The 25988-nt window shown below is 48.1% G+C and overlaps 3 protein-coding genes across 3 annotated transcripts in view; 1 reads left to right on the top strand and 2 right to left on the bottom strand.

Moving 5' to 3' along the window:
* Positions 1-10273, bottom strand: part of CEP89 (centrosomal protein 89) — a 97729-nt gene extending 87456 nt beyond the window's left edge. Inside the window, exons 1-2 of the mRNA XM_050771982.1 lie at positions 10079-10273; positions 4495-4601 (exon numbers count right to left, since the gene is read on the bottom strand). Coding sequence (XP_050627939.1) covers positions 4495-4601; positions 10079-10117 — 146 coding nt within the window. The 5' untranslated portion in view covers positions 10118-10273. The remainder of the gene's footprint in view (positions 1-4494; positions 4602-10078) is intronic.
* Positions 10274-10461: 188 nt separating this feature from the next.
* Positions 10462-16744, top strand: FAAP24 (FA core complex associated protein 24). Its single transcript, XM_050771994.1, has 5 exons — positions 10462-10589; positions 11107-11225; positions 11352-11488; positions 11990-12142; positions 15075-16744. Exons 2-5 carry the CDS (start codon positions 11120-11122, stop codon positions 15324-15326), a joined length of 648 nt encoding a protein of 215 aa, XP_050627951.1. The 5' UTR covers positions 10462-10589; positions 11107-11119; the 3' UTR covers positions 15327-16744.
* Positions 16745-18164: 1420 nt separating this feature from the next.
* The window catches only part of RHPN2 (rhophilin Rho GTPase binding protein 2), an 86182-nt gene continuing 78358 nt past the window's right edge, over positions 18165-25988 (bottom strand). Inside the window, exon 15 of the mRNA XM_050771988.1 lies at positions 18165-19822. Coding sequence (XP_050627945.1) covers positions 19562-19822 — 261 coding nt within the window. The 3' untranslated portion in view covers positions 18165-19561. The remainder of the gene's footprint in view (positions 19823-25988) is intronic.

The raw sequence follows: 25988 nt of genomic DNA, 5'->3' as shown, positions 1-25988 counted from the left end.
ATCCTGTTCTCGTGATAGTGAGTGAACTCTCACAAAAGCCGATGGTTTTACAAATGGTAGTTTCTTCTGAGCTCTCACATGCTCACTGTCTCTCACCTGCCGCCATGTAAGACGTGCCTACCTCCCTTTTCGCCATGATTGTAAATTTCCTGAGGACTCCCCAGCCATGCAGAACTGTGAGTCAATTAAATCTCCTTCGCTTATAAATTACCCCATCTCGGGTAGTATCTTTAGAGCAGTGTGAGAACGGACTAATACACACCATTTACAAAAATTAACTCTAAATGGATTACAGACCTAACTGTAAAGCATAAAACCATAACACTTCTAGAAGAAAATATAAGAGAAAACCTTTGTGACCTTGGGTTAGGTAAATATTTCTTCAATATAAGACACTGAAAGCATGATCCATAAAAGAAAAAATTGTAAGCTGGACTTCATAAAAATTAATAACTTCTGCTCTTTGAAAGGCAATGTTTAAGAGAATGAAAAGACAAGCCACAGATAGAGAGAAAAGACTTGCAAATCACACATTTGATAAAAGACTTGTGTTACTATATAATGAACCCTCAGAATGCAATAATGGAAAACAAGCCGGGGCTGGGATGTCTCCAGGAAGCCCACAATCTTCACCCAGGTCTCTGCTTAGATCTCCTGGATGAAAAATGTCATTGCCTCCAACTGAACATGTTCCTGAGTCCAACGGCCTTCCCAAGATGGTTCTTAGATCTGCAACAGGACTTGTGACTAACAAGGAATGCCCAATTTTTGTAAATGTGCAAAAGATGTGAACAGATGCTTCACTAAAAAAGATATAAAGACAACAAATAAGCACATGAAAAAAATGCTCAATACCATTAGCCATTAGAGAAATGCAAAATAAGGCCAGGTGCGGCAGCTCACGCCTGTAATCCCAGCACTTTGGGAGGCCAAGGCGGGTGGATCACTTGAGGTCAGGAGTTTGAGATCAGCCTGGCCAACGTGGCGAAACCCCATCTGTACTAAAAATACAAAAATTAGCCGGGTGTGGTGGTGTGTGCCTGTAATCCCAGCTACTCAGGAGGCTGAGGCACGAAAAGAGAATCGCTTGAATCTGGGAGGCGGAGGTTGCAGTGAGCTGAGAACATTCCACTGCACTCCAGCCTGGGTGACAGAGTGAGACTCTGTCTCAAAAATAACAGACTCCGTCTCAAAAACAAAAAAACAAAAAACAAAAAAAACACAGTGAAATACTAGGACACACTCATTAAATGTCCAAATGTTTAAAAACCGACCACGGCAATCCCTTGTTCTTTTTTATTCTAAACTGGGCCTATGAGAATGGCTTCCACAAAGGAGAGCAACAAGAAGGATTGTTCTGTCATCAACAAGGTTGTGACCGAAAGTACACTGTCAACACTCACAAGCACATCTATGGAGTGTGCTTTAAGACACTGCCCCTGGCATACACAAAGAGATCTAGACATTTCTCATGAAAGAGCTAGAAACTCCAGATGTGTGCATTGATGCTGGGCTCAGCAAAGCTGTCTCAGACAAAGGAGTAAGGAATATCCCCACCGTATCTGTGTACCACTGTCCAGAAAGCGTAAGGAGATGAAGATTGATCAAACCAGCTCTATACATTGGTTACCTATGCACCTGTCACCACTTTCAAAAACCTACAGTCAATGTGGATGAAAACTAACCACTGACTGTCCAAGTTATAGAAGACCACACGCACACACATATACACACACGCACTCACACACATGCAAACACATACACACACACACACACACACACTCTCTGACCAAACCAAGTGTTGGTGAGAATATGAAGCAACTGGACTCATATACTGTTGGTGGGAACATAAATGGGACAATGACCTTGGAAAACAGTTTGACAGTTTCTTAATAAATTAAATACCCCAGGCCGGGCGCGGTGGCTCACGCCTGTAATCCCAGCACTTTGGGAGGCCGAGGCGGGTGGATCACAAGGTCAGGAGATCGAGACCACAGTGAAACCCCGTCTCTACTAAAAATACAAAAAATTAGCCGGGCGCCGTGGTGGGCGCCTGTAGTCCCAGCTACTCAGGAGGCTGAGGCAGGAGAATGGCGTGAACCCGGGAGGCGGAGCTTGCAGTGAGCCGAGATCGCGCCACTGCACTCCAGCCTGGGCGACAGTGCGAGACTCCGTCTCAAAAAAAAAAAAAAAAAAAAAAAAAAAAATTAAATACCCACCTAGTATAAGGCCCAGCTATAGATATTTACCGAAGAGAAATGAAAGTATATATCCAAACATTTGTGTATACATTTTTTTTTTTTTTGAGATATGAGTCTCGCTTTGTTGCCCAGGCTGGAGTGCAGTGGTGTGATCTTGGCTCACTGCAACCTCTGCCTCTGGGTTCAGGCGATTCTTGTGCCTCAGCCTCCCCAGTAGCTGGGACTACAGGAGTGCACCACCACACCCAGCTAATTTTTGTATTTTAAGTGGAGATGGGTCTTCACCATGTTGACCAGGCTGGTCTCAAACTCCTGAGCTCAGGTGATCTGCCCGCCTTAGCCTCCCAAATTGCTGGGAATATAGGCGTGAGCCACCACACCCAGCTAGCGTGTAAATGTTTACAGCAGCCTTATTCTAGTAACCAAAACTCAGAAACAAACCAAATATCCATCAACAGGTGAACGGATAAACAAACTGTGGCATATTCATATAATGAAATACTCCTCAGTACGGAAAAGGATGAATTATTGACTTTCGGAACATGCATGAATCAGAATAATCATGCTGAGTGAAAGAAGGCAGTGTATTTTATGTAATTCCACTTATATAAAATTCTAGAAAATACAAACTAATCCATAGTGCGAGAAAGGAGATGAGAGGTTGCCTGGGGATGAACAGGAGCATGAAAGGTGGCAGAGAAGGGCAGGAGGAAGGAATTACAAAGGAGCATGAGGACTCTTGTCAGAATGACAGATATATTTATTGTCTTTTTTTCTTTTTCAGAAGCTCCCCTATTAATTATCTTTTTAAAATAAATATTTGTAGAGGCAGGGCCTCACTCACAACAGCCTCACTGTTACTCAGGCCGCAGTGCAGTGACACGATCCTAGCTCACTGCAGCCTTGACCTCTTGGGCTCAAGTGATCCTCGAGCCTTAGCCTCCTGAGTACCTGGGATTGCAGGCATGCACCAGCATGCTCAGATAATTTATTTTAATTTTTGCTATGGATAAGGTTTTGCTATGTTGCTCCGGCTGATCTTGAACTCCTGGGCACAAGCAATCCTCCTGCCTCAGCCTCCCAGGATCAGTTTAGCCTAGGAGTTCAAGACCAACTTGGGCAACATAGTGAGACCCCCATCTCTGCAGAAAATTTAAAAAATTAGCCAGTCATGGTGGCATGCACCTGTAGTCCCAGCTAGTCAGGAGGCTGAGACAGGAGGATCGCTTGATGCTAGGGGGTTGAGGCTGCAGTGAGCCACATTTGCACCAATGCACTCCAGCCTGGGCAACAGAATGAGGCCATGTCTCAAAAAAAAAAAAACACTTTTTGTTTTAGTCAGGCATAGTGGCTCATGTCTGTAATCCCAGCACTTTGGGAGGCAGAGGCAGGTGGATTGCTTGAGCCCAGGAGTTCAGCCTGGGCAACATGGCAAAAGCCTATCTCTACAAAAAAATAGAAAAATTAGCTGAGCATGGTGGTACGTGCCTGTAGTCCCGACTACCGGGGAGGCTGAGATGGGAGGACTGACTGAGCCTGGGAGGCAGAGGCTACAGTGAGCCATGATTGCACCACTGCACTCCAGCCTGGGCAACAGAGCAAGATCCTGCCTTGAAAAAATTAATTAATTAATTAAAAAAAAAAAAGAAAATTGGCTGGGCATGGTGGTTGATGCCTGTAATCCCAGCACTTTCAGAGGCCAAGGTAGGCAGATTAAGAGGTCAGGAGTTTGAGACCAGTCTGGCCAACATGGTGAAGCCCCATCTCTACTAAAAATACAAAAATTAGCTGGGCGTGGTGGCATGTGCCTGTAATCCCAGCTACTCTGGAGGCTGAGGCAGGAGGATTGCTTGAACCTGGGAGGTGGAGGTTGCAGTGAGCCAAAAATCCACCATTGCACTCCAGCCTGGGCAACAGAGAAAGACTCCATCTTGAAGGGAAAAAAAGAAAAGAAAAGAAAAGAAAAGAAAAGAAAATTTTGTGTATAATTCAAAATTCCCTGTTAACCTGAACACTTGGGCTTTAATGCTTTATATTTTTTAAAAAATACTCATCGCCTTCAGTCACGAAATGTGAGAAGTTCATGCACCTGAAAGGGACAGACCTCAAGTCAGTCCATTATCCTCAGAGACATCATATTAAATGCATCATTAGGAATTGTGGTAAACATTTTGAAGGACGTGATTCTAACTACTCTACTTGTACTTTTCTGGGCAGTTTGAGCAGTTCCAGGATCCAGTACTTGGTGGCTGAGCACAGGGGTGACCTCAGTGCCTGCTCATTTGATACTCACCTTGGTCTCTCTGGAGACGGGTTGGGGCTGCGGGGAGGAGGTGTACGTGGCACTGCTGCCTTCGGAGCAATGCTGGCTGCAGGTAAAAGGCCATGGATGATGTGTTTCTGCACAAATGAAATCCAACAGAAGTCACTGGGTTGGGTCACTGGATCACTTGAGTCTTGTCACCACTCCCCCTGGGCCTGCAAGGGGACACCTGCACTGGCCACCCATGGATCCAAACCCATCAGAAGCCCACTCTGCCCCTGCCATCCCCAGTCCCCATTAGGCCAGACAAGTGCACACAGCCGAGGAGCATCATGACAGGTGCTCATTGTGGGACCCTCTTGTCCTTCCCTCCTCAGAGCTTACCTGGCTGTCCCCAAGAGTCACCCTCTAGCCCTTCCACGTGTCCCACAGCACTCCCCCCAGTGATGTCTCAAGTGGCTCACCCTGCAGAGCAGGGCGACTTCCTGAGAAGCAAGTGACTTCCTTATCTTTTTTTTGCTTTGTTTTGTTTTTGAGATGTGGAATGCAGTGGTACGATCATGGCTCACCGCAGCCTCAAACTCCTGGCTCAAGCAATCCTCCCACTTCAGCCACACGAGTAGATGGGACTACAGATGTTCACCACCATGCCTAGGTAATTTTTGTATTTTTGTAGAGACAGGATCTCACTACATTGCCCAGGCTGGTCTCAAACTTCTGGCTCCAAGTGATCCTCCCACCTCAGCCTCCCAAAGTGTTGGGATTACAGGCGCGAGATCTGTACCTGGCTGACTCTCTTATCTTTATCAATCCTGGAACTCTAGCATTGAGCGCATTGCCTCACACCTCATAGGGGCTTAATATAAGCTTTTAGGTAGCTTATCTCCAAGATGAGAATAATGAAAACTAGCTCCTATACACAATGAAAGTCAGAGAACCCGCTTTAGGTAACCATAACTGGGAGTCTCTGAGACGTTTCTGGGTCTAGTCCAATCATTTTCTTGGCACGAGCCATTCATTCACACCTACTAGAGGCAGAACACCATGACAGCAATGAAGAAACCTTGTCTTCATCCGCAAGGTGGTAAGTAGAGAGGAAGAACACCCAAATAGTTATTACAGAACATAGAATTATGGAATGAGCCGAGAGAAAGGCTCTCTCACTAAAAATGAAAAAGACAAAACAAAAACAAAAAACTCCTCAATGAGATGTGGGATAAAAACACTATTGTCTTCTGTTTGAAGCCAGTAATTAGCGCAAAGTGCTGGGGTGGGCAGGGAGGGAAGATTCCTCCAGGTCTGGGGCCAGCCTGGGAACTTCAAATGCTTCCTTCGAGAAAATCACGCAGGCATTTAGACTGGGCTTTCAAAGATGCCCATTGGTCCCACATTTGGAAATGTGATGGAACAGCATTCTAGGAAGAGGGAATAGCATGAACAAAGGAATGAAGCAAGACACTGGTTGCAGTGCTCTGGAAATCACACGCACGGTTCTCTGTTTTGCTGGAATGCAGAGGCATCTGCGAGGGTGGGGCTGGGGACCCAGCCTGACTGGCTAATTTTTTAAATTTTCTGCAGAGATGGGGGCCTCACTATGTTGCCCACGTTGGTCTTGAACTCCTAGGCTAAACTGATCCTGGGAGGCTGAGGCAGGAGGATTGCTTGTGCCCAGGAGTTCAAGATCAGCCTGGGCAACATAGCAAAACCTTATCCATAGCAAAAATTAAAAGAAAATAATTATCTGAGCATGCTGGTGCATGCCTGCAATCCCAGGTACTCAAGAGGCTAAGACTCCAGGATCACTTGAGCCCAAGAGGTCAAGGCTGCAGTGAGCTAGGATCGTGTCACTGCACTGCAGCCTGAGCAACTCTACAAATATTTATTTTAAAAAGATAATTAATAGGGCAACTTCTGAAAAAGAAAAAAAGACAATAAATATATCTGTCATTCTGACAAGAGTCCTCATGCTCCTTTGTAATTCCTTGTCCCCGATGATGGGGGCAATTCCCATGGGAAGGGCTTTCAGAGCAGATGGAGGAGATACTGGGGCCTGGTGAGGAGCACCCACTGACAGTGGCCCCAGGAATGTTAGGTAGTGGTCAGCATGAGACACAAGGCTGGGAAGGGGGGCACAGCGTGGGGGCCTCTTTCAGGAGTGAGGGATGGGCAGACCTTCCAGTCATCTCCTACAGCCCCCACCCCCAACTTGCACAGCCACCCACCGGAGCAGAAGCTCCAAGCAGTCTCTACGCAATATCCCCACTCTGTTTACCTCTGAGTGGTGCCTGCCACCCTGCATCTGTCAAGTGATTCCACAGTTTCCATGTTTCCTCCCCGCCCCCTTCCATTATCTGCTGCACGACAAGAAAGGATTTTTGTTTGTTTGCTTGTTTTGTAGACAGAGTCTCGTCTGTTGCCCAGGCTGGAGTGCAGTGGCACCATCTCGGCTCACTGCAACCTCCGCCTCCCAGGTTCAAGCTATTCTCATGCCTCAGCCTCCCAAGTAGCTAGGACTACAGGCATGTGCCACTATGCCTAGCTAATTTTTTTTTTGAAAGAGTGAATCCCCCATTGCACACTAAAACATGTCTCCTACCATCACAGTCATTTCCTAACTATGGTCCCCTCATCCATCCTGTCTCTACCAGGCATAAAAACCCTCACGGGCAGCACCACTCTCTCAATGGCAGGCAAATGTCCAGCATGGCATATCAGCTGATATAGGTTGGTTCCTACCAACAGTTATGGGATTTTTGGCCTGTTGATTTTTCTGGTTGGAACCTCTGTGGCCACAGTGCCTTTGCCTGAGTTCTTGTCCTGCGTCCAGGAAGAATGAGGTACTCAGACAAGTGAAGGGTGAAGAAGAGTTTTATTTCGTGTTAGAAGAGCTCAGAGGAGTAGGTAGCTCCTCTCTGGAGGCAGATTGTCCCATGAGCTCAAGTGTTCAGCTCTCAGCAGAGAGGAGGCCCTGGAAAGGGTGGCTCTTCTCCACAGGCAAGTCATTCCAATGTCTCTGCAGGTCTCTGAAGCTCTCAGCAGAGAGTAGCTCCTCTCTGCTGGCAGGTGGTCTCTGCAGCTCTCAGCGGAGAAGGTACTCCTCTCCGCAGCCAGCCACCCCATCGTCTCCAGCTATCAGCAGAGAGGGTACTCCTCTCTGCAGCTGGTCATCCTGTCCCCTCGTCTCTCCACCCTCCTCGTCCTCTGGCCATTCCCTGCACCACTCTGGCTGAGCCCAGGGTCTTTATGGACCTCAGAGGGGAGGAAGTGCGTGCTGATTGGACCATGGGCAGGCCCAGAAGAGGCTCCGCGAGTTTCCACTCTGGTCAGAGGGACTTCCGGCCCAGCCCCCAGCCTTCAGGCCCTCCCTGGCCTGAGGGTGGGGCCTTACTGGGGACCCCGCCCCTTTCCTCCTGCTGCCATTCTTGGCCCCAGGGCTTGGCTCCAACCGCCCTCCAAGATTAGAGCCGTTGCGTGTTGCCGGGTGCCCTATGGTGCAGGCTACAGAGATGCCCTAGTCCTGTGCCTGGGAGGGCAGCCGCAGCCACACCCTGGGAGCTCCCACCCCGCCAACTTGGAAGGGGCAGGGCTCGCGCTTGTCCCCGGCTCCTGCCTGAGCGGCTGCAGCTGCACCTTGAAGGGCAGATTCTGCCTGTTCCCGGCTCCCGTAAGAGCACAGAGAGCCTCGGATCCACAGCTGCAGTTTGGGTGGCTGTAGCCCTGCCCAGGAGGGTGGGGCTCCTGCCTGCTCCGTAGAGCAAGAGGCCTGGGTCTGCAGCAGCGGTTTGCGGCTCCCGTCCCAATTCACAAGGGGCGGAGCTTCCACCGGCTCCTTGAAGTGTGCAGCCCCGGCCACACAGCGTGATGGCAGCAGCCTTCGTGATGGCCGCAAAAGCCTTCGCATTTGCTGTCTTCTGCACCCAGAATTCTTTTCTTACTCCCTGCCAAGCCCAGGTCAACTCTCCAGGCTGACGTCGCTGCCCTTCTGATACACACGTCAACAGCAGTTCTTGTTTTACCATTGTGTACAGAATTATTTAGGGGCTTGTCTGTCCTACAGACCCTGTGGCCATAAGCTGTCAATCAGTTGTGGGTATCAGCACACAGCAGGAACTCATTAATGTTTGGGGCTTTAAATAAAAACTCAGTCCAGGTGCAGTGGCTCACGCCTGTAATCTCAACCCTCTGGAGGCAAAGGTGAGAGGATTGCTTGAGCCAAGGTTTAAGACCAGCCCGAGCAGCATAGCCAGATTCCATCTCTACAAAAAATATATATATTTTTTATGTTTTTTTGAGACAGAGTCTCACTTTGTTGCCCCGGCTGGAGTGCAGTGGCACAATTTTGGCTCACTGCAACCTCTGCCTCTTGGGTTTAAGCGATTCTCCCACCTCAACCTCCCGAGTAGCTGGGATTAGAGGCGCCCACCACCACGCCCGCTAATTTTTGTAGTTTTAGTAGAGATGGGGTTTCACCATGTTGGCCAGGCTGATCTTGAACTCCTGACCTCAAATGATCCGCCCGCCTCAGCCTCCCAAAGTGCTGGATTACAGGCAAAAGCCACCTCGCCTGGCCTCTACAAAATAATTTTTTAAATTAGCCAGGCACTGAGACTTGGCAACGCGTGAGGCAAAAAATAAAATAAATAAAAAGTAGCTAGGTGTGGTGGTACACACCTGTAGTCCCAGCTACTCAGGAGGCTGAGGCAGGAGGACCACTTGAGACCAGGAGGTTGAAGCCACAGTGAGCTAAGATCGTGCCACTGCACTCCAGCCTGGGCATCAGGACAAGACCCTGTCTCTAAAACTGAATTGAATAATAAATAAATACAAGAATCCCCTTGGCTGCTATGTGGAGAATTGACCTAGGGGAAGGGCGAGAGTGGAAGCAGAGAAACCAGTGGGCATCTGCCGCAGCAGTCCGGGTAGATGTTGGAGGCCGGGGTGTGGGTGGAGATGGGAACAGCTGGCAGATGTATGTCGTGGGTAGATCGGATGGGACTTGCTGATGGGATGTACATGGTGGGTGGCGGAGGGAAGAATGAAGGATCACTATATCCAGCAGTGCAGCAGGTGCACGTCGGCCAGGAGTTAACTCAGGGCACGGGGACAAATGCAACAGGTGAGGCAGGGTGCTCCTGTCCAACTGTGGCCGACCCTGGGGCAGAAGATTGTTAAAGCCGGGCATAGTGGCTCACGCCTGTGATACCAACTCTTTGGGAGGTTGAGGAGTTCAAGACCACCCTGGGAACATAGCAAGATCCCTGTCTCCACAAAAATATTGAACAATTAGCCAGGAGTGGTGGCGCGCGCCTATAGTCTCAGCTACTCGGGAGGCTGAGGTGGGAAGATCGCTTAAGCCCAGGAGTTCGAGGATGCAGTGAGCTATGATCGCAAAACTGCACTCCAGCCTGGGCGACAGAGCGAGACCCTGTTTCTTAAAAAAAAAAAAAAAAAAAGTTTAGAACACGAAAAATCAAGGCTTCTTAAACTGAAAACCATTTTCTCTTGTGCCGCCGCCTTGACTGGATCTCAGGCCAAACCCCAACCCGCCGCAACCCTTTACCCCTAATCCCCGGCCCCATAGAGCTCCGCGTGCGGCAGGCGAGCATCTACTTACGAACTGGCTCCTGCGGCCTCTCCGAAACCCCAGGAGCATACTTGCAGCTCGAGGAGACCCGGCCGGGGGCTGGACTCATCAGCAGATCTCTCCACAGCCAGGGACCACTCCCTAAAGCCCGCCGCAGGCCCAGCCCCTCAAGCTTTCTCTTCGCAATGGACTTTGCAGCAACCACGTCGGCCATTGGCTCAGCTCGGCCTTCGACCAATCAGAGCTAAGGTTACTTCCACACCGGTCGTTCTTGGCAACTAGTCGATTCCCGTTCAAATCCCCGCCAGGGCAGAAACGTCCGCCCTATCCGTTCTCTTATTGGTCACATTAGACGTCCATTTCTGACGCCACAGCCTATCCGACGCTGCGGGAGGCGGAGGGCGGGCTGGATAAAGGACTAGGCGAGCACCGAGGGCTTGAACCCGGAAGTGGCGCGGCCGCCAGTAAGGTGATCTCTAGACTGGGACCGTGGGGTTCCTGCCGGCTGTGTTCGGGCCTAGGACTGGACTGAGGAGCCACGGTGCGGATCCACCTGGGGTATCAGGGGCTAGGCACGTGATGAAAATGAAGGACGTGGACACCAGGACAGGAATCTCCTGGTTCTTAGAGAATTTATTTCGCCACAAATAATTGGCAAACGGGATCTCGCTGTATTGCCCAGGCGGGTCTCGAACTCCTTGGCTCAAGCGATCCTCCCGCCTCAGCCTGGCCCATTGTTGGGATTACAGACGTGAGCTACTGTGCCCAGCCCAGGATTCTTTTAAAACTTGAATCTGATCGTGCCTCTGCCATTATTGGAACCCAATGCCATTAGCACCTCCACCACCACACACACCCTCTCCAGCCACCCTGGCCTTCGTTCAGGCCTTTGTGTTTTCTTATTAGTAATTTAAAAGGGAATCTTATTTGACAGTTTTTTGACAAATAATTCAATCTTCAGGAGGGGATCCTGCCCCAGAGGCCCCTGGCTTGCAGTGGAATGCAGGGCCATGTGCGGGAGAGCCTGCTCAAGTGCCGCCTGCCTTTTCCCTCCTTAGGTGGAGACCATCCATGGAAAAGAAACCCCCGGATGATACGGGACCCGTGCACGTGCCTTTGGGGCATATTGTGGCCAATGAGAAATGGCGCGGGTCACAGCTGGCGCAGGAGATGCAAGGTCGGTGGGCTGCCCTCTCCCAGCCCTTTCTTCCCCTAACATTAAAAAAAAAAAAAAAAATCTGCTTATTATTGCCATCTTTTCATCCAAAGCTCATGGAACTCATTTTCTTCTCTGTATTTTAAGGGAAAATTAAGCTCATTTTCGAGGATGGCTTGACACCAGACTTTTATCTGTCGAACAGATGCTGCGTTCTTTATGTCACCGAAGCTGATTTGGTGGCAGGAAATGGCTACAGAAAGAGGCTTGTTCGGGTTAGAAATGTAAGTATTAGGCCAGGTGCCATGGCTCACGCTTGTAATCCAGCACTTTGGGAGGCCAGGGCAGGTGGATCACCTGAGGTCAGGAGTTGGAGACCAGCCTGGCCAACATGGCGAAACCCTGTCTCTACTAAAAATACAAAAATTAGCTGAGTATGGTGGTACACGCCTGTAATCCCAGCTACTGGGGAGGCTGAGATGGGAGAATTGCTTGAGCCTGGGAGGCGGAGACTGTAGTGAGCCGAGATCACGCCACTGCACTCTAGCCTAAGCGACAGTGAGACTCCATCTCAAAAAACAAAAAACAAACAAACAAAAAGAAATGTAAGTATTGTATTAAAGAAACTGAAATTAAACATTGATTTGTCTCACCCCAACCTTCCCTCCATCCCTTGATATCATTTATTTAAAATCATTGGCCAGGCCAGGCACGAAGTGATAGCATTCTTAACCTGAAAAGTAATTTGGTTGCAAAATGATTTCCTGTCTTTTTTTCCTTTCAAGTCTGGTAATCTTCAAGGAATTGTAGTCGTTGAAAAAACCCGGATGAGTGAACAATACTTCCCAGCCCTACAGAAGTTTACTGTGCTGGACCTTGGAATGGTGCTGCTTCCAGTGGCCAGCCAGATGGAAGCATCCTGCCTCGTTATCCAGTTGGTGAGTACCGATTCCTACACCTTCATGGTAGTCCTGTCCTCATGGATACTTAGCTGCCCTCCAGAAGCAACCATCAATCCAATCTATGTCATTCTCTGAATTGGTTTATAAAGTCTCTTCGAGGAATTTAGGCCGGGCGCGGTGGCTCAAGCCTGTAATCCCAGCACTTTGGGAGGCCGAGGCGGGCGGATCACGAGGTCGGGAGATCGAGACCATCCTGGCTAACACGGTGAAACCCCGTCTCTACTAAAAATACAAGAAAATTAGCCGGGCGCGGTGGCGGGCGCCTGTAGTCCCAGCTACTCAGCAGGCTGAGGCAGGAGAATGGCGTCAACCCAGGGGGGCGGAGCTTGCAGTGAGCTGAGATCCGGCCACTGCACTCCAGCCTGGGGCACAGAGCAAGACTCCGTCTCAAAAAAAAAAAAAACCAAAGTCTCTTTGAGGAATTTAAATATGGAAGTTGCGTCAGCAGCCAGCTCAGCTTGTCACCCACTGTAGGCAAGTGTATCACAAAGAATACAAGTTGGACACCTGATTTTAGATTCTCAGGGTGTGATGACTCCATCAGTCATTATCCTGCCCTTTCGCTGGTGAAAATGTCAACTAGAGGCCAGGCGTGATGGCTCACGCTTGTAGTCCCAGCACTTTGGGAGGCCAAGGCGGGTGGATCACTTGAAGCCAGGAGTTCGAGACCAGCCTGGTCAACATGGCAAAACCCCGTCTCTACTAAAAATACAAAAATTAGCTGGGTGTGGTGGCGAGCACCTGTAATCCCAGCTACTCGGGAGGCTGAGGCAGGAGAATCACCTGAACCCAGGAGGCGGAGGTTACAGTGAGTGGAGATCGCACCATTGCACTCCAGCCTGAGCAACAACAGCGAAACTCTGTCTCAAAAAAAAAAAAAAAAGAAAAGAAAATGTCAGCTAGAAGCTGGTTATCTCATCCCGTGTTTTTGTTAAGCATCAGCACCTTGTGCAAGTTTTTTTTTTGTTGTGTTGTTGTTTTTTTGAGACGCAGTCTCACTCTATCCCACAGGCCAGAGTGCAGTGGCACAATCTTGGCTCACTGCAACCTCTGCCTCCCGGGTTCAAGCCATTCTTCTGCCTCAGCATCCCGAGTAGCTGGGACTACAGGCACGTGCCACCACACCCGGCTAATTTTTGTATTTTTAGTAGAGACAGGGTTTCACCATGTTGGCCGGGCTGGTCCCAAACTCCTGACCTCGTGATCTGCCCACCTTGGCCTCCCAAAGTGCTGGGATTACAGGTGTGAGCCACCACACCTGGCTAGGTTTTTTTTTTTTTTTTTTTTTTTTTTAAGATAGGGTCTTGCTCTGTCATTCAGGCTGGAGCGCAGTGGTATAATCTTGGCTCACTGCAACCTTTGCCTCCTGGGTTCAAGTGATTCTCCTGCCTCAGCCTCCCTAGTAGCTGGGATTACAGACACCCACCACCATGCCTGGCTAATTTTTGTATTTTTAGTAGAGACAAGAGTTTCACCATGTTGGCCATGGCTGGTCTCAAACTCCTGACCTCAGGTAATATGCCTGCCTCGGCCTCCCAAAGTGCTGGGCCACCGCACCCAACCAACACTTTTTTTTTTTTTTTGAGATGGAGTTTCACTCTTGTTGCCCAGGCTGGAGTGCAGTGGTGGGATCTCGGCTCACTGCAACCTCCACCTCCTGGGTTCAAGTGATTCTCCTGCCTCAGCCTCCCAAGTAGCTGGAATTACAGGCGCCTGCCACCATGCCCAGCTAATTTGTATTTTTAGTAGAGATGGGGTTTCCCAATGTTGGTCAGGCTGGTCTCGAACTCCCGACCTCAGGTGATGCGCCCGCCTCGGCCTCCCAAAGTGCTGGGATTATAGGCATGAGCCATCGCACCCGGCCACCAACACTTATTTTTAAAATCAGTTTAGTGGCTTATGCCTCTAATCCCAGCATGGAGAACATCAGCTCTGTGTGTGTGTGTGTGTGTTGTGTTTTTGTTTCTTTCACTTTTGTGTTCTTTGTTATGTGTGTGTTGTTTTTATTTTATTTATTTTATTTATTTTATTTATTTATTTATTTTTTTTTTTTGAGACGGAGTCTCGCTCTGCCGCCCAGGCTGGAGTGCAGTGGCCGGATCTCAGCTCACTGCAAGCTCCGCCTCCCGGGTTCACGCCATTCTCCTGCCTCAGCCTCCCGAGTAGCTGGGACTACAGGCGCCCGCCACCTTGCCCGGCTAGTTTTTTGTATATTTTAGTAGAGACGGGGTTTCACCATGTTAGCCAGGATGGTCTCGATTTCCTGACCTCGTGATCCGCCCGTCTCGGCCTCCCAAAGTGCTGGGATTACAGGCTTGCGCCACCGCGCCCGGCCATGTGTGTTGTTTTTAAATCTCCCCCTCTGATGTGGAGCTAGAGTGGAGAGCCACATTGGAGATGCAGGCAGCCACAAATGGTTCACAGATCCCTCTCTACCAAATCCCTTGCATCGCCGTTCCTGACTTTCCTGATATTCCTTGATATAATGCTATTGTCTGCCCTAGTATAACCACCACTAACTGCAGACCAGGTTTCTCCTTGGGGCAGGCTTCCGGCAGGACCTGCGTGAGGTAGGTCTAGTTTAGGTGTAGCCATCATTTAATCCTGCACAACTGAAATGTTTCTTAATGGACCATCAGAAAGTGTTTGAATTCCTCAGTGTGTTTTTCTAAACATTCTGAAAACGCACGTTTTTGTAAATTATTAATGCCTTACTCCTTTGTGTGGCTCACCTTTCAATAATTTCACTGATGTCTGAGAAATTATATTCATGGTATATGAAAACATTTGTTCCCTTAAGTGAAGCTGAACCAAATGGAAAAACGGTATTTCCACAAAACAAATTTTAAGAAAACGGGCCAGTCCTCCAGAGGGCGCTCACGTGCTGTTCCTTTCATTTGCGGTTCAGGTTCAAGAACAAACCAAAGAACCCAGTAAGAACCCTCTTCTCAGGAAGAAACGGGCCCTGCTGCTGTCTGAGCCATCGCTCCTTCGAACCGTGCAGCAGATCCCAGGAGTTGGAAAAGTTAAAGCTCCCCTTCTCCTCCAGAAGTTTCCAAGCATCCAGCAACTGAGTAATGCTTCCATTCGGGAACTGGAGCAGGTGGTCGGACAAGCGGTGGCAAAGCAGATCCATGCCTTCTTCACACAGCCCAGGTGATGGTTGGCCTCAGGGCCACCGTGTCTTCTCCCGAGACCGCAAACACCAGGATCTTGTTTTCAGCTTTAAAAAGCAAGAGAATGGGCCGGGCATGGTGGTTCATGCCTGTAATCTCAGCACTTTGGGAGGCCGAGGCCAGCAGATCACCTGAGGTCAGGAGTTCAAGACCAGCCTGGCCAACATGGAGAAACCTCTCTCTACTAAAAATAGAAAAAATTAGTCAGGCATGGTGACAGGGGCCTGTAATCCCAGCTACTTGGGAGGCCGAGGCACGGGAATCACTTGAACCCGGGAGGCGGAGGTTGCAGTGAGCTGAGACCGTACCACTGCACTCCAGCCTGGGTGCCAAAGTGAGACCCTGGCTCTAAAAAAGAAAAAAAAAAAAAAAAAAAGGCCGGGCGCGGTGGCTCACACCTGTAGTCCCAGCACTTTGGGAGGCCGAGGCGGGTGGATCACGAGGTCAGGAGATCGAGACCATCCTGGCTAACATGGTGAAACCCCGTCTCTACTAAAAAACACACAAAAAATTAGCCAGGCGTGATGGCGGGCGCCTGTAGTCCCAGCTATTCAGGAGGCTGAGGCTGGACAATGGCGTGAACCCGGCAGGCGGAGCTTGCAGTGAGTCGAGATCACGCTGCTGCACTCCAGCCTGGGCGACAGAGCAAGACTCCGTCTCAAAAAAAAAAAAAAAAAGAAAAAATGCCGGGCACGGTGGCTTCTGCCTGTAATCCCAGCACTTTGGGAGGCCGAGGCGGGTGGATCACAAGGTTGGGAGATTGAGACCATCCTGGCTAACACGGTGAAACCCCATCTCTACTAAAAATGCAAAAAATTAGCCAGGCGTGGTGACGGGCGCCTGTAGTCCCAGCTACTCGGGAGGCTGAGGCAGGATGATGGCGTGAACCCGGGAGGTGGAGCTTGCAGTGAGCTGAGATCGCGCCACTGCACTGCAGCTTGGGCGACTGAGCCTGTCTCCAAAAAAAAAAAAAAAAAAAAAAAAACAAGAAAAAGGATTTCCTCTAGCAGCAGCTAGTGAAAGATGAGGCGAGGCCTGAATGGAGCCTGTGGATCGTCCTGCCTTGACGTCTGAGTTCGGCTTGTGAAGTTAGTGGGCCGCAGAGGGCACTGCCTTCATTCTGCTAAGATGCAAAGGGCTGGTGAGATCTTCGCAAGAGAATCAGGGACTTACACTCAGCAAAAAGCCAGTTAGGGCCGATTTTAATGTGCGACCTTGACCTGCATCTGTCATGGAAAGTGCCTTCTAAAAAGCTTCAGTGGTGGATGTGACCATCTGAAGGAAACAAATGTACAAGGAAGCACTGCATATGCTAAGCCCCGTGTTCCTGGAGTGAGAGCTGCTGTTCTTCAGGTCTGTACTGCGAGGGCTGTTTCCAATGTAAATAAATAACTGTGCAACAGTTCCTTCCTCCTTTCCTTTGTTCCTGCCTCTCTCCCCCCGCCCTTTTTTTTTTGGCAGATGTACAGTTTGTTTATACACTGCGTATGTCTTCTGCACACAGAAAATATGGAGTCTGAAGTTCCCATTTAAAGTTGAAAACTCCACAGCCGGGCACAGTGACTCATGCCTGTAATCCCAGCACTTTAGGAGGCCAAGGGGGGCGAATCACAAGGTCAGGAGATCCAGACCATCCTGGCCAACATGGTGAAGCGCCGTCTCTACTAAAAATACAAAAATTGGCCGGGCACGGTGGCTCAAGCCTGTAATCCCAGCACTTTGGGAGGCCGAGACGGGCGGATCACGAGGTCAGGAGATCGAGACCATCCTGGCTAACACAGTGAAACCCCGTCTCTACTAAAAATACAAAAACTTAGCTGGGCGAGGTGGCAGGCGCCTGTAGTCCCAGCTACTCGGGAGGCTGAGGCAGGAGAATGGCGTGAACCCGGGAGGCGGAGCTTGCAGTGAGCTGAGATCCGGCCACTGCACTCCAGCCTGGGTGACAGAGCGAGACTCCGTCTCAAAAAAAAAAAAAAAAAAAAAAAAAAAAAAAAAAAAAAAAAATTAGCAGGGTGTGGTGGCACACACCTGTAATCCCAGCTACTCGGGAGGCTGAGGCACGAGAATCGCTTGAACCCAGGAGGTGGAGGTTGCAGTGAGCCGAGATTGCACCACTGCACTCCAGCCTGGGCGACAGTGAGATTCCATCTCAAAAAAAAAAAAATTTAAAGTTGAAAACTCAATGCGTGTGAGTCAGAACAGGATGTGTTTGTACGTGGAAGGCCCAACAATGGGAGGATACAAGAAAATGATGGCAGCAGCTACATCCAGTGAGGGAACCAGGGGCTGGGGATCAAAAGGTACATAATTGCCCATTCAAAAAATATACACAGACCAGACACGGTGGCTCACACCTGTAGTTCCAGCACTTTGGGAGGCTGAGGTGGGAGAATTGCTTGAGTCCAGGATTTCGAGATCAGCCTGGGCAACATGGCAAGACCCCATCTTTACAAAAAATTAAAAAATTAGCCAAGCGTGGCAGCTCATGCCTGCAGTCCCAGCTACTCAGGAGGGTGAGGTGGGAGGATTGCTTGAGCCTCGAAAGTTGAGGCTGCAGTGAGCCATGATTGCGCCACTGTCCTCCTGCCTGGGCGACAGAGTGCGACCCTGTCTCGAAAAAAAGACAAAAACAAAAAATAAGCATAAAGATGGCATCTGTCTTAGAAAATACTAAGATAACTTGACAGCTCTTTTAAGTTCTGCTTTGTGAAATGTTAGTAACTAAAAAAAAATCAAAACATTAAAAACTGTGTGCATTAGGGGAGAAACAATTTGAAAGAGGGAATGAAAGTGAACTAAAAGTACAAAGAAATATTAACTCAGGTAAATGAATATGTTTATTTAAATATTTATACAAACATGGCCCTAGGAGCAGCAGATACACTTTTCCAAAGGTGGTTCCTTCCTTTAAGATATTGCACAACAGAAAATAAACTCTTGTTAATCCTTAAAATTAGTCTTCAATGCTATGTATTTTAGCTATGTAACTTGTACTGTGTCAACAGTGAACCTTATTAGATTCACGGTGTCATCCAACTTATAGCAAGATAAAAATCAATCGGTAGGAATGTCATTTTAAAAAGTGAAATAGTGGGATGGGTGCGGTGGCTCATGCCTATAATCCCAGCACTTTGGGAGGCTGAGGTGAGTGGATCATTTGAGGTCAGGATTTCGAAACCAGCCTGACCAACATGGTGAAACACCACCTCTATTAAAAATATAAAAATTAGCCAGGCATGGTGGTGGGCACTTATAGTCCCAGCTACTTGCGAGGCTGAGGTAGGAGAATCGCTTGATCCCAGCGGGCGGAGGTTGCACTGAGCTGAGATCGTGCCACTGCACTCCAGCCTGGGCAACAGAGCAAGACTCTATCTCAAAAAAAAGAAAAAAAGGTCAAATAGAGCTTTAAACTTGAATCATTTACATCATTATCTTATAAAATGTAAAACTACTTTTTAACCCGACTTAAAATATAGAATTATGTAACTTCTACTTTAAACAAAATGAAAAATGTTTTGAGTATCAAACAGTATATTATCTACCTTGTAGACAGCATCTTCATCTAACACTGCCACTGTGTTAGCAATTCTTAAATGACATCAAACTAGAAGAAAAGCTGCTCCTACACTGTTTTTATTTAGTAAGTCAAGACAAATTTGGCACTATACTTTTTCTAGAAATAGCATTCATATTATATTGATATAATAGAAACATCTTGTTTTAGGATCATGAATTCCTATTAGGAAGCAGCACTTTGGAACAATTTTTAGTGACACTAATTTAATTCTATCATTATAGTCCTGTGACCTGCCTTAATTCCAGGATCATCTGAATTCTAGGTTAAGGAATGATTATTAGCCAAACCTGGAAACAACTAGAAATTGTACTAATATAGGTAACCCCAATGTAATAGTGACTGGAAGTCATAATCGTCACCATTAAAAATAGCTGTATGTCATATCTTCAACACTATTCTATTTACAATACTTTATATAATAAATAACTTACAGCAGTATAGTGACACGCCTCAAAAAAGTTCTTTTTCCACTAATTTCTAGAGGTTTCTTGGTTACTTTCCTTCATAAAAACACATCAAATGTGAGTTTATACTATGAGAAAAACAGGATTTGAGAATAGATATTTTCCATCATGGCACAAACATTTAAGGCCGAGTCAGCACTGGAAATGTTCGGGGCCTGAACGTGTTTGTTTCCTCACATTAGTACAAAGAACTGTCTGAGTTGAGAAGGCTGAAGGGGGAGGGCAGCTTCTTCTTGACCTGAGGCCGTGCAACCCCGACCGACGGAAGGCACAAGGTGCTGGCTGACTTCTGTCTGTTCTTGTTGGTGCCCCAGCTCAGGAAGGAAAGCTTCTTGGAGATTTTCTTGGTTTTATCGGTTTTGTCGTCGTCATCAATGGCTAAGCAGATCATGGAGTACGTTTTCTGCATTCCCACGGAGTATGTGGCACTCTTATTATGCTGCACGCAGAAAAGGAAGAAAAAGGGTGTCAGGCATTATCAAGATAGATTATAAAAACTATGAAGTCTGGCCAGGCGAGGTGGCTCACACCTGTAATCCCAAGACTTTGGTAGGCCGAGGAAGGCGGATCACTTGAGGTCAGGGGTTCGAGACCAGCCTGGCCAACATGGCGAAACCCCATCTCTACTAAAATACAAAAGTTAACCAGGTGTGGTGGTGGATGTCTGTAGTCCCAGATGTTTGGGAGGCTGAGGCATGAGAATCACTTGAAGCCGGGAGGTGGAGGTTGCAGTGAGCCAAGATCGCACCACTGCACTCCAGCCTGGGCGACAGAGCAGGACTGTCTCCAAAAAATAAATTAAATTAAACAGATGTAATTTGGAAACTCAGGTAACCAATGCTTATATAGAATTAGGTTCTTAAAACAAGGACAAACTTTTTTTCTTTTGTGAGACAGGGTCTTGATATGTTGCCCAGGCTGCTCTTGAACTCCCAGGCTCAAGTGATCTTCCTGCCTTGGCCTCCTGAGTAGCTGGGGCTCTAGGCATGTGCCACCAGGTCCAACAAGGATAATTTTTAAGGAATGTACTCAATAGTAATAATTTAAGCTTAGGAGCCACAACTCACATTTTAAGGTTCTTCTTATATTTGAGAAAGTAATAATACTAATGGTCACGAATATGAAAATACAGGGTGGGGCGCGGTGGCTCACAACTAGAGTCCCAGCTGCCTGGGAGGCTTAGAGGGGAGGATTGCTTGAGCCCAGGAGGCTGAGGCTATAGTGAGCTGTGATTGTGCCACTGCACTCGAGCCTGGGCGACAGAGTGAGACCTCTGTCTCAAAAAAAAAAGGGGGGGGGGGGGGTGGGGGGAAGGGAAGAGGGGAAAGAAAGGAAAGAGGGAAGGGAAAGGGAAGAGGAGAAAGGAAGGGAAGAGGGGAAGGGAAGGGAAGAAAAAAAAAAAATTCAGTGAGCAATAGGTCTCCCTGTCACCTGGGCTTCTAGGCCCTCCATGTTACACTTCTAAAGATGATGTGCATGTACAAGTATTTCTACATGTGCATAAGTATATTACCATTCATTTTCTGAAAAGGAATATACTACACTATTCTACACCTGATTTCCTTTTTTTTTTTTTTTTTTAAGACGGAGTCTTGCTCTGTCACCCAGGTTGGAGTGCAGTGGCGTGATCTCGGCTCACTGCAAGCTCCACCTCCCAGGTTCACGCCATTCTCCTGCCTTAGCCTCCCAAGTGTCTGGGACTACAAGTGCCCACCACCAGGCCTGGCTTTTTTTTTTTTTTCCTGTATTTTTAGTAGAGACGGGGTTTCACTGTGTTAGCCAGGATGGTCTCAATCTCCTGACCTTGCCTACACCCGACTTTCTTTCCTTAATACATCTTGGATTTCAATCCACACCAGTAAGTATCCATTTCACCCTCTTTCAAGAATCCAGTGTCCCATGACTTGAAGGAGCCAAAAAGTAAAAGAAAAAGAAAATTCACAGTGCTACTATTTGCCATGTTCACCATTTTCAAGTGCAGAGTTCAGTGGCATTAAGTTACATTCACCTCATTACGCTCCACTGCCACCATCCATCTCTAAAACTTTTTCATCTTCCTCAGCTGAAACTCTGTACCACTAAACACTCTCTACTATTAACTGTCAAAGAATCACGTAGGATTCAAACTGGAAATCTAAGGAAACTTGTTTTCTGAAGACTTCCACATGGGCTATCACCAGCTTCTAAGGTTTGCCTAACACTGAGATTGTTTAGTTCGCCATGTTTATTGATCATCTACTACGTTCTGGCACTAAAATTAGGCATACAATATATCTCTGCAATAGTTGAGGGCCATTGTTCCTAATATAAACCCTAAGAGGGGCCTGGGCGCAGTGTCTCACAAGGCTGAGGCGGGCAGATCACTTGAGGCCAGGAGTTCGAGACCATCCTGGCCAACATGGTGAAACCCCATCTCTACTAAAAATACAAAAATTAGCTGGGTGTGGAGGCACACACCTGTAATCCCAGCTACTCAGGAGCTAAGGCAGAAGAATCGCTTGAACCCAGCAGGTGGAGTTTGCAGTGGGCCAAGATCATGCCACTACACTCCAGCCTGGGTGACAGAGCGAAACTCCGTCTCAAAAAAAAAAAGAAAAGCCTTTCTTGACCCTATTCCCCCCCAGGTCCACCCCAATATCACACACTCTCACTCTCTCTCTCTCTCTCTCTCTCTCTCTCTCTCACTCCTGCAATGTGTACCACCACTTTGAAAAGCCTTTTTTTTTTTTTTTTGAGACGGAGTCTTGCTGTTGCCAGGCTGGAGTGCAGTGGCCTGATCTTGGCTCACTGCAACCTCCACCTCCCAAGTTCAAGCGCTTCTCTTGCCTTAGCCTCCCAAGTAGCTGGGATTACAGGCGCATGCCATCATGCCCGGCTAATTTTTGTATTTTTAGTAGAGACAGGGTTTCACCATGTTGGCCAGGTTGGTCTTGAACTTCTGGCCTCAAGTGATCCACCTGCCTCAGCCTCCCAAAGTGCTGGGATTACAGGCGTGAGCCGCTGTGCCCAGCTCCATTTACTATTTCTTTCCCCGCCACCCACTCCTCACTCAAATCCACCTGGGGTACCCTCTAGAACTCTTAGGGCTTTATACAGAGCACAATTTAAAACCACTGTGTAGGCCTAACTCTTCCATCCTCTGGATGAGAAAACTGAGGCCCAGGGAGGGTATGAACGTGCTGAAGGTTACACAGCTTGTGAATGGCAGTCAGGGCCTAATTCCAGAGCTTGATTCCAAGCTTAGATTTGTTCAACCAGGAATCCCCACTGTAGTCAACAGAGTAGCCAAGGGCAGCACAGCAGGTCATCAGTTCAGCCAGAGTGCTAGGCTAAATGTTCTCATTATTTGATTTTGTTTGAAAGGCTCAGTCGCTAAAAACAGTGCTTGACTATCATTATCTAAAATTCTTATCATAAAAATTAACAGACAAAAATAAATTATTTAAAAATTATTTTTAAAAAGCCAGGGGCTGGGCATGGTGGCTCACTCCTGTAATCCCAGCACTTTTGAGAGGCCAAGGCGGGCCGATCACCAGAGGCCAGGAGTTCAAGATCAGCCTGGCCACTATGGTGAAACCCCGTCTCTATTAAAAATGCAAAAATTAGCCAGGCGTCGTGGCGGGTGCCTGTAATCCCAGCTACTCAGGAGGCTGAGGCAGGAGAATCGCTGGAACCCGGGAGGCGGAGGTTGCAGTGAGCCAAGATTGCACCACTGCACTCCAGCCTGGATGACAAGAGCGAGACTCTATCTCCAAAAAAAAAAAAAGAGCCAAGTACAGTGGCTCACGCCTGTAATCCCAACTATTCAGGAGGCTGATTCGAGAGGGTCTCTTGAGGCTAGGAATTCAAGATCAGTTTGGATAACTTAGTCCGATCCTGTCACTACAAAATTAATTAAATAAAAGACAAAATGGAAATTACTTTTAGTCTGGTTCATTCCTGTAATCCTAACACTTTGGGAGGTGGAGGCAGGAAGACTGCTTAAGCCCAGGAGTTTGGGACCAGAATGGGCAACAAAATGAGACTGTCACTACAAAAAATTTAAAAATTAGCTGGGTATAGTGGTACACACCTGTAGTCCCAGCTACTTGGGAGGATCTTTGGTTTTGTTTTTTTTTTGAGATGGAGTCTCCCTCTCTTGCCCAGGCTGGAGTACAGTGGCACGATCTCGGCTCACTGCAACCTCTGCTTCCTGGGTTCAAGTGATTCTCCTGCCTTGGCCTCCCAAGTAGCTGGGATTACAGGCATGTGCCACCATGCCCAGCTTATTTTTAGTAGAGATAGGGTTTCACCATGTTGACCAGGCTGGTCTTGAACTCCTGACCTCAGGTGATGAGAAGGGAGGATCTTTTGAGGCCTGGAAGTCGAGGCTGTAGTGAGCTATGATTACACTATTGCACTCCAGCCTGGGCAACTGAGTGAGACCCTGTCTCAAAACAAAACAAAACAAAAAACAAAAAACAACAACAAAAGAAGATCACGCCACTGCACTCCGGCTAGTGCAGTGGTACAATCATAGCTCACTGCAGCCTCAACCTCCCTGGGCTCAAGTGATCCTCCTGCCTCAGCCTCCCAAGTAACTGGGACTACAGGCATGTGCCGCCATGCCTGGCTACTTTTTTTTATTTTTTGTAGAGACTAGGTCTCGCCATGTTGCCCAGGCTGGTCTTGAACTCCTGGGCTCAAGCAAACATCCTGCCTCAGCCTCTCAAAGTGCTGGAATTACAGGTGTGAGCCACCGTGCCGGGATATCAGTGACTTTTAGTATATTCACAAAGTTGGGTGACCATCACTACCACCAATTTCAGAACATTTCCATCGCCCCCAAAAAGAAACCTTCTACTTTATAACCCTTCTGCAGTCCCCCCCACTCCCATTGCCCAGCCCCAGCACCATCGACTTTCTGTCTCTGGATTTGCCTATGCTGAACATTTCATGGATATGTTCAAAATCCATTGGCTCTCTGGCCCTCTCTCAACTGACTTCTGTTGCCACCTCTCCACGAAAGTGTCTTTTCATCCCGCTGCCAGATATGATAGGCACAGCTAAGCCGCCCTCATTCTCCACCTCTCAACTGCATTCAATGCAACCCATCGCTCTCTGCAAAGCTTTCTCCTCTTAATTTGAGAAGCTCCTTTTCTCTGACATCTCTGAACCCTCCTCTATTTTCTTTGCACTTGCTTCTCTTCCAGCTGACCTCTAAATGTTTAGCCCTCAGCCCTTGCCCCCTTGCAGGGAGCTGCATTTTGTCTCACAGCCTCAAACATCATCCCTGTGCAATGATTCTCAAATATTTATTTCTAGCTCTGATTTCTTCCTTGAACTGAAGACTTCACATCCAATCTCCTCCTTTATGTTTACGTCTGACCGCTAATAGCATCTGAAACATTCAAAACATGACTCTTGATTCCTCTCTCCTTCACCTCCCTCACACCCATTACCCATCATTATGAAAAATAAACAGGCCAGGCACAGTGGCTCCCCCTGTAATCCCAACACTTTGGGAGGCCAGAGGTGGGAGGATCGCTTAAGGCCAGGAGTTTGAGGCCAACCTTGGCAATATATCAAGGCCCCATCTCTACCAAAAAAAATTTACAATAAACAAACAAATTAGCCAGGCATAGTGGTACACACCTATAGTCCCAGCTACTCGAGAGGCTGAAGCAAGAGGATTGCCTGAGCCCAGGAAGTCAAGGCTACAGTGAGCTGTGATTGCACCACTGCACTCCAGCCCGAGCCACAGAGTGAGACCCCGTCTCAAAAAAAAAAAAAAAAAAAAAAAAAAAAAAAAAGAAAGAAATTTAAAGGTAGAAAAATAACCACTACCCATGTGATTGAACAAGCCAAACACTGGGATCTCACCTCCCTGTCCACCATCTCCTTTACACAAAGCATCCACAAATCCCCCATCAGCTCTACCTCCAAACTATGTCCCAGGGACACTCCTATCTTTCCAGCTTTCCAACAGCCACCCCCATCACCTCAGCCACTAACGTCACCAGCCTGGACAACTGCCATGGCCAGTCTCCGGCAGCAGACGCCCTTCTAAAACAAACATCACACCACACTGTTCCCCTTCTGAAAAGGCCCAGTGGCTTCCAAGCTCCCACCACTGCCACCAAGGCCTCCTTCCCACCTCACTTCCCACGGCTCCCTCCTTGTCCTGGTGCTCTTGCCAAAAGGCCGCCTTTTTGCCTCTCTGGTAGGAGAAGCTTATTCTGCTGCAGGGACTCTGTACCTGTAGGTGCCCCTGCCCAGAAGGCCTTTCTTGTCCCTCTGCAACTGGCTCGAACCTCCTGGTCACTCTCATGTCTGTTCCAGCCCTGCCTAGATAGAGCCTCGCCCCCTCCCCAGTCATTCCACCCCGTTACAGGTCTTTTTTCCTTTACAGCACTTATCAAAATCCTGACCACTTATTTGCTGACTTAGTGCCAGCCTCGTGGGGGGAGCAGGGACCTTATCTGTCTAATGTAAGCTAGAGCTCTGACACCTAAGAGAGTGTCTGGCACCTAATTGATCCTCAATCAATATTTGTTGAATGAATAAATGAGTGTTGTTACACAGGGAAGGTCAAGTGTACGTCATTAAGTGTGGCAAAGTGCAGA

The sequence above is a fragment of the Macaca thibetana genome, chromosome 19, assembly GCF_024542745.1.
Source record: "Macaca thibetana thibetana isolate TM-01 chromosome 19, ASM2454274v1, whole genome shotgun sequence".
NCBI lineage: Eukaryota > Metazoa > Chordata > Mammalia > Primates > Cercopithecidae > Macaca > Macaca thibetana.
This window is presented reverse-complemented; position numbering and strand designations above follow the sequence as displayed.